This window comes from Passer montanus, unplaced genomic scaffold, assembly GCF_014805655.1.
Source record: "Passer montanus isolate IOZ18808 unplaced genomic scaffold, ASM1480565v1 scaffold85, whole genome shotgun sequence".
In the NCBI taxonomy this organism is placed as follows: domain Eukaryota; kingdom Metazoa; phylum Chordata; class Aves; order Passeriformes; family Passeridae; genus Passer; species Passer montanus.
Window position 1 is genome coordinate 2,850,127 of NW_024373812.1, and position 17,140 is coordinate 2,867,266.

Genomic DNA, 17,140 nt, shown 5'->3' on the forward strand with positions numbered 1-17,140 from the left:
GGTGTTATTACTGTTTCTATATAGCAGATAAAAAGGAAAGCATGGGGGTGCACAAATAAAAAGTTCTAGAGAAATTTGCTTGCTCAGTTTTATCTGTACCTATTTGATTCTTTTACTTTATATCCTTTAAAATTAAAAAATTATGTTAAAAATAAAACAGACTCAATTTAAAATGTAGATGTTTGAAACTTCATATTATTTGTAGGAAATGAATTGTTTCATCTTCTTGTGACAGATATATCAGGTGTCCCACTTTACTAATACATACAAATTATGAGTTAATTATATAATCAGTAGTTGAATTGAAAAATAGGGTGAATATGAATGTTATTCCTTACTTCAATACCAGTATATTGAAGGTGTGTGGAAATGTTGTTTCTAACTTAATTGTAGAAAGTTTTCTGTGCATTTTATTTTCCTAGACTATTGCTTGTACAGTTCTCCTGTTTATTTCCTTGAGATTATCACTTGCAGGCTGCATATCCTTATGAAAGTCCATTCTAATAGGTGAAAGTGCAGTTGAAGTGGCTCATATATTAAACAGGCTGCAGAAAGTTTTAACTAATCATGGTGCCCAAATGCAAAGAAGCATTTGTTCTCTATTATTGAAATTCACTTGACTTCAGAAAAACCTTGTGAACTTCCTTTGTCCAGTCTGAATATTTATCTCACTCCTATCCATCAGAAGTTGTAACCCTGAAAGGTTGTCAAAATCGCATTGAAGCTGATTTATTATGCTATCTTCTTTTTTAATATAAAGATATATATGATATAGTTAGTTGAACTGACTACATTAAATGAAATAGGATAGATTCTGTAGTTCCTAGGCATGTAGAAATTTTATTTTTGAAATAGACATTTTGCCTTCCTGAAGGAATCCAGGCCTGACACAATAAATCAATGTTACATTGATTAAAGTTAAATCAATGTTACATCTCTTGTAGGGGAAGAAAATTGGAGATACAAGGAGTTGAAGAAGCGGGAAGAGAGCATGGACAGTAAGTTGTCTAATATTATTTAGCCTAAAATTTTATATATATATATAAAATTAAGCCTAATTTCACTAAATTACAGGTTTTGGTTTACTGTTAAAAAGTTAATTTTTAGCTGCAAAGAACTGATGTGCTGATCTTTGCATAAAGTTCTGCAGTCTTGTTCTGTGGACAAGATAATTGATATCTTACAGGACAGTCACAAATATTCAAATATTCAGAGTGTCTTTCAAGGCTTTTCATCAACCATTAAATGTCTTAGGAACACAACTTTATTTTATGAAAGCAAAGTTGTAATTAAAGAATTCAGTGATTAAAAGCAGAACTTCAACATGAAAGACTGTAGATATAATGTAATTCTATAAAATTAGGGCTTCTCATATCTATTTACTCAAGACAAATGTTGCTAATCCTTGTATACTGTAGGAGACAGGTTACAAAAAAGTTGGTCTGTTATTCAGCAAAAGGGATAACGGTCAGTAAATACTCCATGGAGGTCAAAGGATATAATACCTTTTTTTAAGTGTTCTCTAAAAATGTTCTATATAACTTATGGCTATCATGATACTGAGAGAAAGGTCTCAGATGATAATAAAAGAAGATTAATAAAAAACACAGCAAGTTTCTGTGCTTTCAAATTGCCAAGTTTTCTGAGAAGCAGAGACAAAAGCTCACTTGATCTGGATTTTCCATATTAATACAGATGAGGTCTGCAGGGCTTGACATTTTGTGTTTTGGTCATGCTTCATTATAGGTTATTGCTGTAAAATTAGAGACCAGTTAGTGATTTGGGGGACTTGAGACCTGGGAGATTGGGGGAACATGCCAGGAGTCTTAGGGATGAGGAAAGAGGAAATATGATGCCTATGCAGAGGAAGAGGGGACAGGGCAATACAGACCAGTCAGACTAGTAACAGTTTCCACAAGCAATTTGGGAAAACTGTGCAAGCTAACAATATGTAAATGTAACAGGAATAGGTGTATGAATAACACTAATATTGATTTGTCAAGTACAAACAACTTTTTTTCCTTTTTTTGTGTCAGAAAAATACTGCAGAAAAAGGAAGGTGTAGCAGATTATGTGTACTTTAACTTCAACACAATTTCTGCTGCCTTGTGGTCTTTTCAGAAGCAAGCTAGGCAAATATTGTCCATTATTAACCTATATTGTGCATTAAGTTAAAAAATCATTAATTTTTGGAAGATTCTGTGCCAATATGAAAGGATGTACTGTGTGGTGCTTTGCAGTGTGTCACATGTTCAGGTTAGTCAGTATTTTTTAAATCAGTTGGATGATGGGAGAGACCATCTGACAGAACAATTACAAAAACTGGTCCATCAGAAAAGCTGAAATCATGTTAAAGAGTGTGGTTAGAACTTAGTATATATCTGTTTTATTAGAAATTAATTACAAAAAAGTTTGGGAAGGACTAAGTGTAAGTTCTTACACTTGGATAAAGTAATCCACAGCGAAAATGCAGAGTAGGGAGGGGTTCATTAGGTACAGCTCTGTGGTATGGCTCAGAGACTGAAAGACAAAGTGAACATGGCTGAGCAGTATCAAACTAACAAGGAAAATACCACAAAAGCAGGTGTACATTGGAGTGTAATTTTTTTGGAGATCTGAAGTAATCTTTTTCCCTGTGTATCAAATTCTTCAGATGGGAGTTCTGCTCATAAAGAAGGGGGCTGTCAGTCCTGAAGAAAACTGATGGGGGTATGCAGAAACCATGGCCTGCAAGGAGATATAAAAAGAATTTATATTTTATTTTAGAAAATTTATTACAGTTGTCAAATGGGTAAAAAAGCTGTTTCAAATAATAATGGAATAATTAATTTCTACATATATGTGGAGGATAGAAAAGGAGTAACATACCGCTAGGTGCAGAAAGATTTTAGGTTGGATATTAGTAAAAACTTTGTAACAATAAAACATACCAAGCATTGAAACAGATTGTCCAGGAGAACTGTAGAATATCTATTAGGAGCGCTGTGTGAAGAATATAGACAAACATCTGAATTACTGGTACATACAGCTGGTTTTGTCCTGGAGCAAGTGAGTTAATTTGATGAGCTCTTGCACTCTCTTGCATTCAAGAGTTTTTATGAAGCTGTGAAATATACAACATTCAAATGAAAAAAGGTCAGTAAGCTGACAAGTTTCAAGGCCTCTACTACCTGGCTTTTAAATAAGCAATTAAAGTAACCTATCTGAAACTGTACTGCTTCGAATTTAATACCAGCTTTTGACTGGAAACAACATTGCAACCATAAAAGTAAGAGCCTTCTTTTTCATGTTTGTTAATATCTAGATTTTCTGGCGACTTTTGAAGAGGTGAAGAATCAGGAATTGGAACGAAAGGCCCAAATAGAAGCCAACATTGTTGCACTCCTGGAGCACTCGAGCAGGGTAAGCATGTAACATTTCCATCCTCCTTTGGCACGCTAGGACTATAGACACACAGAACAGGAGAATGGCTGGATAAAGAGGGATGGTGGATTTTATGTATTTATACTTATCTACATAATTTTCTCTTAAAATGATTAAACATTAAACCATGTACAGCTGTAGTTAAAAAAAAAGATTAGTTTAATTTCTCCCTTTTTCTGGGGGAAGAGTTTTGAACAGTATGTGATATTGTAACCAGAACAAAGGAATATTTTCACAATTTCTGTAACTCTTCATCTCTGCTATAACTAACATTAATAATGAAAAACATTTCCAAATACTGCAAATAAAACTACTGCAATATTTTGTTTATCCACAGTTTGCAAATCTCAGTTCATGGGTATTTTGTCACTAGTGTTGCTGAACTAAAAATATTTCAGTTGTCCCTCTGATCTACTAAAAGTATGTCTGAACTACCCTGATGCATAATATTTAATGTAGATATTATAAATTAGTAATGTAGCAGTTCAGAAACTGTTCCCATTTCCAGTCTGCCATTTTTTTCACTTTCAAGACTTGTATTCTTTTTAATGTTTTTGGGTCCCATGGATTTTTATGTTATAGAAAACTTTCATCTGAGTAATATTTTGATTCTATTATTATTTTAATTATCTCTTTCAATATAGCATGCCATTAAGTATATTTTAGGCACTGTCACTTATTTTACAACAGACCTATATGGCAGCACAGTTTGTATTTGCTGCACATTTATTTCATCTGTGCTGGCCTGTCAATACATCTTTTATCAGAAGTTGGCAGAATGCAAGTCATTCACATTTAAAACACTCAAATAGCAGACAGTGTCATAGGACAGGAGAGTTTCTTACTTGTCCAGTTGCCACTTGTTGTTTCAAAAATACAGCATGTTCTTATAATTGTTGTTGGTAACACGCAGAATCTGAATCATATGAAACAAATTTCATCTGTTACCAATCAAGACCTGAAGATTATGCAGGAAGACCTCACTTTCAAATCAAATGAAATGCAGAAATCACAGAGCACTGCTAAGAATCTGATTACAGGTGAGATCAGCATTGGATTTTCTTATTAATTCCTTAAAATAATAAAGACTACATGAATTGTTACACTGATATCATGTAGAAGATTTCCAAATATTAGATACCAAGTGATCTCCAAATATTAAAATACAGTAATAAGTTCACAAATTGAAATGCTTCTGGGTAACAAGTTATTTATTTTCATCAATTTATTTCTATTTGTTTTATTTATTTCATAATATCTATAATCTATTAGATATTCTATATGATGTATTTATAATAGGTATGTATGCTTATTTATGTTTATTTTACTATTATCCCTAAATTATAGTCTTCCTTGCACAGATATATGTTTAACAAGTGTATTTCAATACAGGGGTTGAATTGATCTGGAATTGGATTTTACTGATACTTACCTCAAAATAAGATCTTTCATGATCTTGGTAAAGTGTTTAATAAACTGAATCAGACTCTTCCACAGTTATCTAACCATGTGTTATTTGTAAATGTAGTTCTTAGTGTCACTTACTTATGGTTTGTGCTTTTCCAAATGGATATGTACCACAGGCAATTAACTGACAACAGTGAATAGCTCTCAAATCCTGAGGCTTCAGTTCTGCAGAGTGAATACTCATTTTGACTTTCTTTTCTAAATACTCAAATACTTATTAGCATCTTAAGGATGTTCTCTGTAATTTCAAAAAGCAGGCAGTAGTTTCCCTTCATTCCCATAAGAAGTATCACTTTAGTTCGTTATTTGCACTGTTCATGGTAGAATTGTCCTCAAAATTCTGTGTCTTTTCCAATATCATTATTGGTTCAGCAAACCTTTCCTTGTTTGTTTGGCTGAAAGGAAGGGGCAGAAATTAAGAAGGATAAATAATTTTCTTAGAAGGCTGTTTCATGTTGTACTTCATAGTAATTTTCAAAATAGAAACCAGTATTGTGACTTAAAAGTAGTTATGAACAAATAAGAAGTTGTTTGGCACAAAATCTTAGAGAAATTGATTTTCTGTTGTGTAATTTAACAGTAGTGTTTGCTCATCTGCAAATACTCATTTTGCAATTGTAGTGTAGTTTAAATTTCTGGGCCTTATATTAAAAGTTCAAATATGACTTTTTGTTCTTCCATATGAGCATCATTTCTGACTATTTTCCAGTATAATGATGTTTTGGATGCATGTAGTGCTATAGAGGCATTATTGAAAGAAAAATTTCTTTCTCTCTGAGGAAAAAGGAGGAAGTTACAGTGCATAATTTTCAGCAGACAATTTAAGTTATTACTAAGTAAATGTGTGACAGCTGGCATTCACAGACAGTATAACAAACAAGATTCTTTCAGAAATACAGTGAGTGCTCAGTTTGCACAGCTGAAGTTCCTTCTAATCTTTGAATTATACTACAGTCATCTTCAAGATTCTTTTGTTATTATTAAAATCTGGATTTCCATATTTTCTTGTCGTAACAAAGATATAAAAAGTCCTCCAGCAGAACCCTTAAAAAAATAAAAAAGAAAAGGAAATCATGAAGGGTAAACAAAACTGCTGAGGGCATAGTTTCCCAAAAATATTTCCCTGGGTCACTGCAGTTTGTTCTGAGAATTTGCCACTATGTACACACTGCATACTAGATGCTGCAACTTCATGGCATATCAGAAGGAACTGGGCTGCATCCTCTTCCTGTCTCTTCTAGAGGAATTTTGAGGTTTTTTTCAGTTTTGATTTTTTTTCATTGAGTCTGCTGCTGGATAAGGATAAAATTTTCCCCTTCCAGTTTCTTTCCTTTTCTCCAGAAAGTGTGAATGGATAGGAATATCCGTTGCAGTTTCATCGTATTTGTATTAGAGCAGTTCAATAAATTTTTTTGCTTTTTTGACATTTAGGTTGGTACTATTCTTTACATGTAAAATAAATTCAGACTGGTCAACTATGTTTAATTTTAAAATAAAAAAGTACAGATATTAGAACAACTACATAAAAAGTGAAAATGCTGTGATGAGACCTAGGTAAATTCTCATGAACATGTGTAGATGTTTTCTGTTATTTCTCTCCAATCTGAGTTTATTTTATAATTTCATTTTTTACTGTTTCTGATCTAAGACTCTCATTTATTGATGTTCTTAAGCATTTGTCTTTAGAACACTGTGCTGTAGGAACAAGCAAAGTAAAGCAGTGATCTGTTCACTTGTGATTTACAATCTGTCATTGACAAATGCCAGAAACTTCATTGTGAAAGATTGAGCAGTTTTAAAATATTGTAGACACAATGAATGTGTCTCTTAAGCTCTTTGCAGTGGAAGGCAGACTGTGAGTTACTTACATGTGAAGCAATCAAAAATATTTTAATTTAAAATCCTTTTTTAAATTTGCATGGAAATCTTTTCATATTTATATAAATGCTCCTTGCACATAGAGGACACTTTCAATCTTAACTTATGGATAAGCTTTCCTCAGGATAATTGCAAATGGGACAAAAACCTTGGTTTGTCTTTTTTTTTTTTTTTCATTTTGAAGTCCCTGAAGAAATCATGTGAGTGCCCTGTAATATGCCAGAAATGCTGATAAAAGTGAATGCTTCACTCTAAAATATAAGTATATGGCATAAATATACAAGCAGAGAGATGAGTAGCAAAATCTTGTTCTGAGAGTGTTTTGATCAGGTGAGATTTTCCCATATAAGTCCACTGACAGAACTATACCCACAGTTTTTGGAAAGGTGCTCTCCTTCTATCACATGGACACATCCATTTTCTTCTGCCTTAAAGATTTACAGTGGCTTGGTTAAGTTGGGGAGGAGATTTTCTCTCCTTTTTTCAGCAGATCGACACAAATCTCAAGATGCAAACCTATGACAAGAAAAGTACAGTCTCATCCCTCTTAATAGGCCATGTTGCCTGATGCTTTGGAAAGTAGGAAGAAAACTGCATTATCTGTATTGTTCTTCTGAGTTAGACACAGATCTGAAACATAAGATGATATAGTCATGTATTCAGTGTTCAGGAACATGAATGACATACAATCACAGGTTAGGTCACAAAACCATCCAACCTAAGTCTAGCCAACATCTAGTCATTCTTGATTCCTGGTAAGTAACTTACCCCAAGACTGAGTCAAAGTATTTTTACTACTTCGTGTATCTGTAGTGTTTCTTCTCTCCCACATGTCTGGATACTTTCAGTCTCTGCAGTCCTCTTTATGTCATAATCCACCCACAGTTCTAATTGCTTCAATTACATAACTGTTATGCTTTTAATGGCATCTCAGAAGTAAATGCTGTATATTGTAGCATATGTTGATGTTGTAATCTGTGGCATTTCTTTTTTGAAGAATATATGAAAGTGTTTTCCTGTACAAAGCAAATGTTTAGAGCAAGTTTCAGTATTTGTTGTCCTAAAACTAAGCCTTATCCATATTCAAACAACACAAATAAAAATAACATGATGCTAAAATCTCATAAAAACACCTTTTTTATTTGTCTGTGTTTTGTCTGCATTTCTATTGCATTGCAATAAACTTTTTGTAAGTTATCACCACTGCTTTAAGATTGTAGTGCTATAATTAATGTGTGGTACTATAAACATTATAAACAGAAACACTGTGATACAGATGGTCACATTTTCATTACTCTTCACTTATGGATTATAATACAGTAATTGTAGTGTATGACTTGTAGCATGGTTGTGAATAGCAATTTTTTTATTTCCTTTACATTAATATCTGCCATAAATATAAAAAATCAGAATTATTGGTTAAATATAGCAAATATTTATATTGGTTAAATATAGCATGAATCTTTATGAAATGGGCTATGTATTTTGAAACAAAAAGTACTGTTAATTAGAGATTGTGTTTCTGGTGACCTAGAGAGTCAAAAACTGCAGCTGGACCTACAGAAGATGGAACTGTTGGAGGGCAAGATGGTTGGTGAACTGGCTTCTCTTAAAGACAAAATTGAACAGACAAAAGCAGAGTTGGAGATCTACAATAATTTGCCAGCTCTGAAAGCATCAGGAGAAGAAAAGAAAAAGGTAATCAAAGGGATGAAACAAAGTGTGTGCTTTTGAACAGCTGGTGGAGGGGAATCCAGTTTTGTGACTGACAGTCCTTCTGACAGCTGAAAAACAGGATTGCACATCAGTGCAAATTCATCCAAATACTATTTTGCTTATATGTGTGACTTGTTAACTGGGTACATATAGCAGATATTCAGCTGGGTATCTTTTGATAGCCTGCCTCCTTCCACTGAATTTCCCCATTCTATTTTAGCAATTCATCTAAACTCTTATGCAGTTTATGACTACCCATAGCTTTGAATTTAGCAATCTAACATGGAACACAAGTAAAAGAGAATTTCCTACAAATTCTTAATAGCAGCATTCCCACTAGCACTCATACAGTACCGTCTAAGCATACAACTTGGTCATAATCATTGATTATTATTTTTAGGATAGAGCATGCAGTGCTAGAGAAAAGCAGATGAGTTCTTCATGTATATGCATGTGGTCTTGTTCTAAAAGGAAAAAAAGTAGCATCTTGAAAGATAAATTGAAGTAATGTGCCTGAAGCCTACATCAAATGAACTCATCCATTAATCAGTTTGTGCTGGGTTTTCTCCTAACTAGAAACTCGAGGATGACAAAGAGAAATTAACAAAACACAGTCGTGCTTTTAAGAAAATAATGGAGCTTTTGAATACAGAGTATGAGGCACTAAAGAAGGAGCTGCAAGAAAATGAGACCCATTCTCAGGTATAGATCAAGTTACATATTATCCCTTCAGTTGTTTATTTCTTGGTTTTGGTTTTCTCATATACATGAAGCATTGTACAGACAGAATCTGTTTACTCCTTCTCAGTGAGTTTTCTAAGTCATGTGTTGTAGGTGTGTAACTGTATTTGCTGTTTTTAAACCAAAGGTAATATTATGCCAACAAATGGCTTGTAAGCTTTGGATTATTAGCAGAGATCTTTCTGAGCTAAAAGTTATGTGAATCCTTTGTTTAAATGTTTGTGTTAATCGTGCTCAGAACTCTCTACCTTCTGCCCTTCCTTTGCTTAAGTAGTTTGAGGACAAACCTAGAAAGAAACTTCAGGGACAAAGAAGGTCACTACTAATTAGCGAAGATCCCTCTTGCTTTTAAAGTTATGGTGATTTTTTTTTCCTTTAAATCAGTGCTATTAATTCCATTTTCCTTTTTCCTATTTTGCTCCTTGCAGGCCACTGAAGTTTTAGGATCTGTTCACATTTAAACAATTTTGGTATATATGTATGTTTACATTTCAAAAGTGAATCAGGAAAGAAGATGTTTATAACTTCTTGATAGGCTTCTGTTCTTTCATTATAAACACACATAAATTGCTGTCATTTTGGCAGCAGAACTTTACTGGTATATACGTTTGAATGCACAGAAGAAAAATAGATAACTTTAAAATAAAGTGGAAAGGGAAACTGATTTTTTTATGCATTTCAATGTTTTTTATTGATTGAGGTTATTGAGATATTTGTCTTTTAGAACTGTTATTTTTTCTAATACAGTTAAAAGCTGAAGGTCATATTGTACATGTTTAAGTTGCACTTTCTTGTGAAATGAATGTTGTGGAGCAGATGAGAAGGCACAGCTCTGAGGCATATGTGTCCATTTGTAGCATAGGATTATTATAATCTTTCTAGGGTGATGATATAAATCCTCAGAGCTACATGCCAAAGTGTGGAAGACTTCAGATACTGTGAATCTTTTTTGCCAAGATCAAATTCTAGGGTAAATTGGAAATGCATGCCCAAGCAGGGTTAAGATACTAGCATAATGAGGCTAAACATATATGTAAAGTAGTAGTTGTACAGAATTTCTTCAGTTCACTAAGCTATAGCAGTTCTATTTTTATTTGTGTGGAAAGGATTTGTTTCTTTTCTTTTTATGTCCTGAGTGTAAAAAAATGAGGGTGTATGTCTTATAATAATTGATTAATTGATATTAATGAAGCATTTTGATGTACAAATAGTGTTTATAAATGTGGAGGAGTTGGGCAATTTTGCAAGAGGTTGACTGGTCGTCAAGCAGTTACTATAAAAATACACTGAATCTTTCCTTTTCTGTGTGCAAGATAGTAAGTATTTCAGTTCCAGGCTCCTTTACTGGCTGTATTGTGTGCAGCAATGTCTACTAAGAGGACAATAATAATTCTAATTAGTCAGAAATACCTAGTCTTGGAAACAAATTATTGCCTTGTTTGCTGTGGACTGATACACTAGATAACGGATTCTTTACTGTTAAGGCTTGAATTATACAGAAACTATTTTCATCTCTTCCAGCTTAAGGAAAGCTTTAAAGTAAAATACTGCAACATTTTCCTTATTTCTTGCCCTAATTTCTACTTAATTTTAGTCTCAGAATGGTTTTCAGTTTTACTTTTAAAAATAACATCTTCATATCTTGAAATGCAGAACCTTGAACAGTAGCATCAGAAAAACAAATATAAAATTGTATTGTAAGGAAGCAGCCATCAATATAATGTCCACATTAGTTTCCTGTTGATGCTGAAAGTATTGAAGAAGTGCCAGCGCTGAACCCACACTCCTACAATCTTCTCGCTGCAGCTCTGTTCTTATCACAACTTCTGGCATCAGACAGGAAACTTAACTATGGAAGTAAGGAAGTTTCTTCTGTGTAGTGCAAAGTCCAAGACAGTGTCAGGAAATATTGTATCTTTGGTGATTTTAGATCTTACCGATTCTAAGAAGAGATCCATCTAAATGATATGAAGCATAATGAGAATTAGTATCTCCCTGAATTGTTCATCTTTTTACTTCTGACTTGCTGTTAACTTTCTTATATGACAAGTCTTGAATTCTCATCTGATTTTTTCATCTGTCACTGCAGTTGCAAACAGTGCTTTTATTCAGATGGATTATGAAGTGCTAAGTTATATATGCAGGTTAATCATGAGCAGGTTTAAAAGCATTTTGCCATTGTTTCTCATTTCTGTGTTTTTTATGTGAAATAACATCGATCTTAACAGTTGATGAGTACAAGGTACTGATACAAAATTATTTGTGTAAAATATGTGTGTAATTATTACCATTTTCATTTTTGGCTCTTTTTGTGTTTTTCTGTTTTCAGCTTACAAATTTGGAGAGGAAGTGGCAGCACCATGAGCAAAATAACTTTATGATGAAGGAGTGTATCCTTTTCTTTAAGAAGTAAGAGTCAAATTCACACACTGTATTAATTGAGGAAGAAGTCTGTTTCCTCCAGCAGAGTAACACAGGACGGAATGGCCTGCAAAAGACAGGGGAGGAGGGGAAAGGCAATCCTTTGCAAATATCTGGTTAGCTGATAGATATTATATATAGCAAAACTTGCATGTGTTCTCTGAAAGAGTTTTACAGGGTCCTAAACCATAAGCTTTGCCTTGCAGTCTGGAATTTTTCCTTCTTTCTCAGGTTTGCTGCTAGGTTTCATATAAAGTTTATCTTCACATCTCTCCAGTCTTTATCTGATATCAATCTGCCAGTGTAGCATTGTTTGAAAACATGCTGGGGTGGGGGAACTGTCTTGTAGCTCTCTCTTTAAGGGATTCAAATTAACAAGTTGCATTCCAGTGATCATGTCAGCAAAGTCATTACTTGCTGATTTGCAAATGGTTTTCATAAGACAGTTTTTGAAATTAGGAAAAGCACTGAAGTTGTTTTAACTAAAATTCTTCTCATCTGGTACTATTTTTCTATTTTTCTCCTTAGTTATGATAGAGATCTCAATAGGACCAGGCTGTGCTTTTATTTTATATTATAGGGACAGTGAATTCACTGCAATAAAATTACTTCTTTAAAATTATTTAAGAAATAAATTGTTATTTTAAAACTCTGGAATCTCTAAGATACACAAAATCACTATTATGTCATTACAGTACAAATGTAGTTGGTAAAGGTAACATCAAAACTAGACCCCACCATCTAGTGTAGTGTGTTGAACAATGAACATTCCTTCATGTCTCAGAAAATGGCATGGGGTTATATTTCAGGCAATTCTGTGTCACCCTAGCCATCACAGAAATAATACTGATGATGATAATAATTATTTAGTAATTAATGCATAAACCTATAGCTATATGTATACATATAATGTTATTTTCTGCAAATACCAAATATCCCATTTCTCAGATCTGCTAAGTGCTCTAGTTCTTAGAAAAATACCTGAAAAAAGTCTTGGACAGTGTAATATAGTTGGAGCCACCTCCTCTGTGAAGGAAGCTCTACTGGAATATCTTATTAAGGCAAGACTCCTAAGCACAATTTTTCTCAACAGAAAAGACTTTAAAACAAACCAAGAGAGAAAATTGATCAGCATATGAAAGTATCCCCCAACTTGGTACGGAATATTGCCTATCAAAGTGCAGATCCTTATACAGAGTGCTTACATCCTGTTGGGCTACTGGAGAGGGGGTGCTTTCTTGAACTGGGACTTCTGTAGCTAGACTGTACATCTGTACATAACTGAATGCCTTGAAATGGTTTGGTTTGCAATGTAACAATAGGCAGAGTCCTTCATGAGGGACTTATTGCATATATATAGATATAAATATAGATATAGATACATGAACAAAAGTGACTTAGGCATGTAATCACTTCCTTTTTCTAAAGTGCTTGTCGTGAGATGGCAGCTAGTAAATAAGTGTAAATCTTTTATCCCCAGTCTGAGTTTTTTCCACTATTTTCATCCCTTGACAGTTTTCACAGAAGGAAATGTATGGTGTTGTGGTTCCCTTGTGGTCTGTGATTATGGTCATATTTATACTGGCATTTCGTTTCCTTAATTATTTTAATCAGTCATAGCAACAAAAAGTCAGGAGAGTGACTACCAGCCAATAATGAAGAATTCGAGAAAGCTGGTCAAAGAATACAACAAAGCCCTCATAGAAGCTTTACAGAACACCAAGAACTGAATCCAGGCATTTCCTTCCTGCCCAAAGGGACCACAATGAGAGATGTGCAAAGGCCGTGTGGAAAGCTGGACTACTGAGATAATTTATTCACCTCTAGGGTGACAGATATTCTTAAAACTATTTTCCCAGGTTTTTAGAAGTTGCAGGTTTCAATACTATCCCTCCTTTTGCATTGTTTAAAATTTTTAGAAACATCTGAATTTTAGAAACAAAAAGGAAATACTGCCCAATGTGTTGCTGAGGCCCATTGTTGAATTGCATCTCAAATGTGAAATTTTAGTCTGCCTTATATGCAGAATTTCTAATTGCCTTGTAGTCCTACTTCTGCCAGAGAGAACAGGACTACTTGACAGGCTATCATAAGCATTATCTTCAAATAAGTGCATAATAAGATGAATGGTAATATCAAAATACCATACCTATATATATAGCAATTTATACCAAGTAAGGAAAGCATCTTAGGATGACAAGCATCTTTTAAAGTCAAAATTGCTTCATAGTGTAAGATCTTAAAATAAAAGCAAATGCCAGCAAATTTCCATTTCCTAATGAAGAATTATCTTTGTTATTTTTTAAGATGTAATTTTAAAGAGCAAACTGATAAAATGTAGTGAAATATAGCTAGCTGATTTTGTGTGGAGCGTTTTACTGCTGTAGTATTCACCAGTAAAGGAAATAGCAGAGAAATTTATTTGTATTTTCTGCAATGCTTTTTCCCCTCCAGTTTCAAGCAGCAGTGTCACATGAAACCTCTGACAAAAATCCACAAGGAAGAATTTCAACATAGAACATAACATTGTTATATAGAAAATAACAATGTGCTTTATGATGCAGAAATTTCAGAAAATGTTTAGATTTTTTAAAATTTCCATTTATATATTTGTCTCACATTCTACACGTAATGTATTTTATAAATTGCTTGTTGATCATTTCTTTCACCTGGTATATTTTAATCTAGTCCTGATCAAATAGAAAAAGCACAGTTGACTATAGATAGAAATCTTAGTTGAACAGTAAACTAGTCTTACAGAAAGAACTGCAAAAAAGCAGTGGGGTCTGGATTTATAGTTTTTCTGCTCACTTAGAAAAGTTTTCCAGAAAAGAGGTAGTCTGTGCACCTCGCTTCATGAAACTGGAGTAGAGAAATTATTAGGAAATGTTCTGAGTCCATTAAAATAGTTCTGTATTTTTGTCACTAAAATTCCTCAAATCTGTGATTGTCTTTCTGAGTATTAAAAAAAAAATGTGTAAGCTAAAAATGTTGAAGATTTGTGCAGAAAGCACTGTGTTTGCTAATTCAGCACACTGAATGGTGTTGCTCTATATGTTTAGAATATTTAGAGATAATGGAAGGGATTCCTATAAACTAAGGACTGTTATCTAGGGGAAATTCCCACTAAAGTCTCTTCCTTCCTGTCAGAGTTTCAGCTATTCCAGAGAAAGCCCATTATTTGCAGAGATAAAGTTGAAGTCTAATATTCTCACCAATCAAACCATCAGCCAGAGAGATCACCTCCTGAATACCACTTTTGCTAGAATAACATATTGCAATGAACAATGGAAAAAAAGCTGCAGACTGAATAAACAGACTGCTTTGACTTTGCTTTTTCTCAGGGCAGGGGAAGGGTTTATTCCTTGCTAGTGATTCTGTAAGATAGCATGGTAAAGCTTACAGGTTTTTGCTGTGCTCCCAGGAGACGCCTGTCATTAAATCCCTTTCTCCAGCATGCTGTTTTGTTCCTTGTTCTACTGAAGGATCTTCAGATAACGTGTTTCTGTGTAAGAATCTCATCACTCATTCTATTAACAATTCACCCTTATGGTCCTTGAGAGCAGTCATAGTACCCATGGCTGGAAAGAGCTGTACAGATTTGGAGTGGTAAGCTGTGCAGCAAGTGTTTCATCTACCTCTGGAAGATTATTAAGTCACTCCTAGTAGTGAGCTGAGTACCCTTATGTAGTTCCTCAAGTGCAGTGAAAATCACCTTTTTTAACTCCTTATATATATACTTTTTTTAGTATGATTTAAGTACTGGACAGTGTTTTTTCACTGAAGCTCCTGTGTGTACATCAGGATGCTAATTCAGTAACACAGGTCTCTCTCTACCCAGGCAATCTTTTACTCATTTTATGCTATGACTTCAGACTGAGAGGACATGAATTAACTGTCAGCATCTGCATAGTGGAGATATTTAAAATCTCTTCTGCTCACCTCTCTCAGCAGGGCTTAGTAAGTATCACCTCCCTCATCTTGCCTGCCAATGCTCTTCCTAGCGTGTCCCAGAATACTGCTGGCCTGTTTTGCTGTGCATTGTTGGCTATTGGTCACCTTGGTGTACACCAGGAGAAGCCTCAATATGCTTCTCAGTAAAGCAGGTTTCCAGCCACTCAGCCCTCAGTGTGCATGGATGCCTGGATTGTTCCTCTGCTGGAGCAGGACTGTGTATGTATCTGTGTGGAATTCCAGTGTGTGGAACTTCATGACATTCTTGGCTGCCAGCTTCACCTGTTTAGATCCCTCTGAACAGCACTACACCCATTTGGTGTATCAGCCACTCGTCCCAGCTTTGTGTCGTCTGCAAGCTTCCTGAGGGTGATCTCTGACCCATCATCCAGGTTAAAAGTGAAAAGGTTAAACTACATTGCCCTCATATCCATGGCTGTGGTGTTCCACTACTGGCTGGCCTCCAACTGGACTTCAGGCCACTTACCACACAGTGAGCCCCAAGCCTGCTTATCAGGTTGGGCAAGCATAATTTCTGCTTCATATGTCTGTGCTCTCTGCTCATGATCAACTTCCCATCCTTTATGTGTCTGGAAATCATATCCAGCCTTAGTTGCTTCACAACTTTCTCAGAGATTGAGATGAGGCTGACCAGTCTGTAATTGGACAGATCACTCTTCTTGCTCTCCTGAAGGTAGGAACGACACATTCTAGCCTTCAATAGTCAGAAGCCTCTCCCTTACCATCATAAAATAAAAAAGGTACTCAGGAATGACCTTGCAATGCCTTAAGTCAGCTACCTCTCTACACATGTGGGTGCATCTCAACAAGCTCCATGTAATTATGTATATGCAGTTTGTTAAAAGTTCCCTTACCTAGTCCCCCTTCAGTAAGATGCCACTGAGGCATTAGGATACCAGGTTTGACAATTACTGTCACTTCCACATCCCACTTCAATGGCACGCTGTATGAAAAGAAGCACTTCAATTTCAAAGCTTTCAATCAAAGTATCTGTTGCTGCCATGCTATTTGTGCTTGAGGACAAGCACAGGAATTACTGCTGTTGTTCCCAGCTCATGATGGCATGACAGTACACCAACCTCATTCCCATATATACAGGGATATCATCATATCTCCAAGCAAATTGTATTTTTGCTGCAAGCAAAAGTTAATTCTCTTGCTGGTCTTCTGCTTCGTCTTGCCTTCATTATTTTTCATGGTGATTTTAAAAATAAGTTTATTTTTAAATTTTTCTTAGCTTAGAAGACAACAGTGCAATATTCCTGCGAGCAATTCCAGACAGGCAGAACACTGAGAGTTCTTTTTGCCTGACAACTTTAGTTAATGGCTCTTAGTGCTAGTATGTGCTGTTTCACAATTGTAGGGACATGTTTCTAAGATGAAGTGTTTGTAAATTCCTTCTGTACACTTCTGTTTTCCTGCTGCAAGCATAAAACAAAAATACAAAGCATAATGCAGGCCTTATGAAGAGGTGCAAGCCATCAGAATGTCTTAGTTTGAGGAGAAAGGGATTAAGGCT

General features: G+C 34.8%; 1 protein-coding gene across 5 annotated transcripts in view; it reads left to right on the forward strand.

Moving 5' to 3' along the window:
• IFT74 (intraflagellar transport 74) overlaps positions 1 to 14,586 on the forward strand; it is a 36,242-nt gene extending 21,656 nt beyond the window's left edge. For all 5 annotated transcript variants that reach the window (XM_039733240.1, XM_039733239.1, XM_039733238.1 and 2 more), the window contains 7 exons: positions 945 to 998; positions 3,305 to 3,402; positions 4,337 to 4,463; positions 8,303 to 8,466; positions 9,061 to 9,186; positions 11,555 to 11,615; positions 13,261 to 14,586. In XM_039733240.1, coding sequence (XP_039589174.1) covers positions 945 to 998; positions 3,305 to 3,402; positions 4,337 to 4,463; positions 8,303 to 8,466; positions 9,061 to 9,186; positions 11,555 to 11,615; positions 13,261 to 13,376 — 746 coding nt within the window. In that variant the 3' untranslated portion in view covers positions 13,377 to 14,586. The remainder of the gene's footprint in view (positions 1 to 944; positions 999 to 3,304; positions 3,403 to 4,336; positions 4,464 to 8,302; positions 8,467 to 9,060; positions 9,187 to 11,554; positions 11,616 to 13,260) is intronic.
• The last annotated feature ends 2,554 nt before the right edge of the window (positions 14,587 to 17,140 follow it).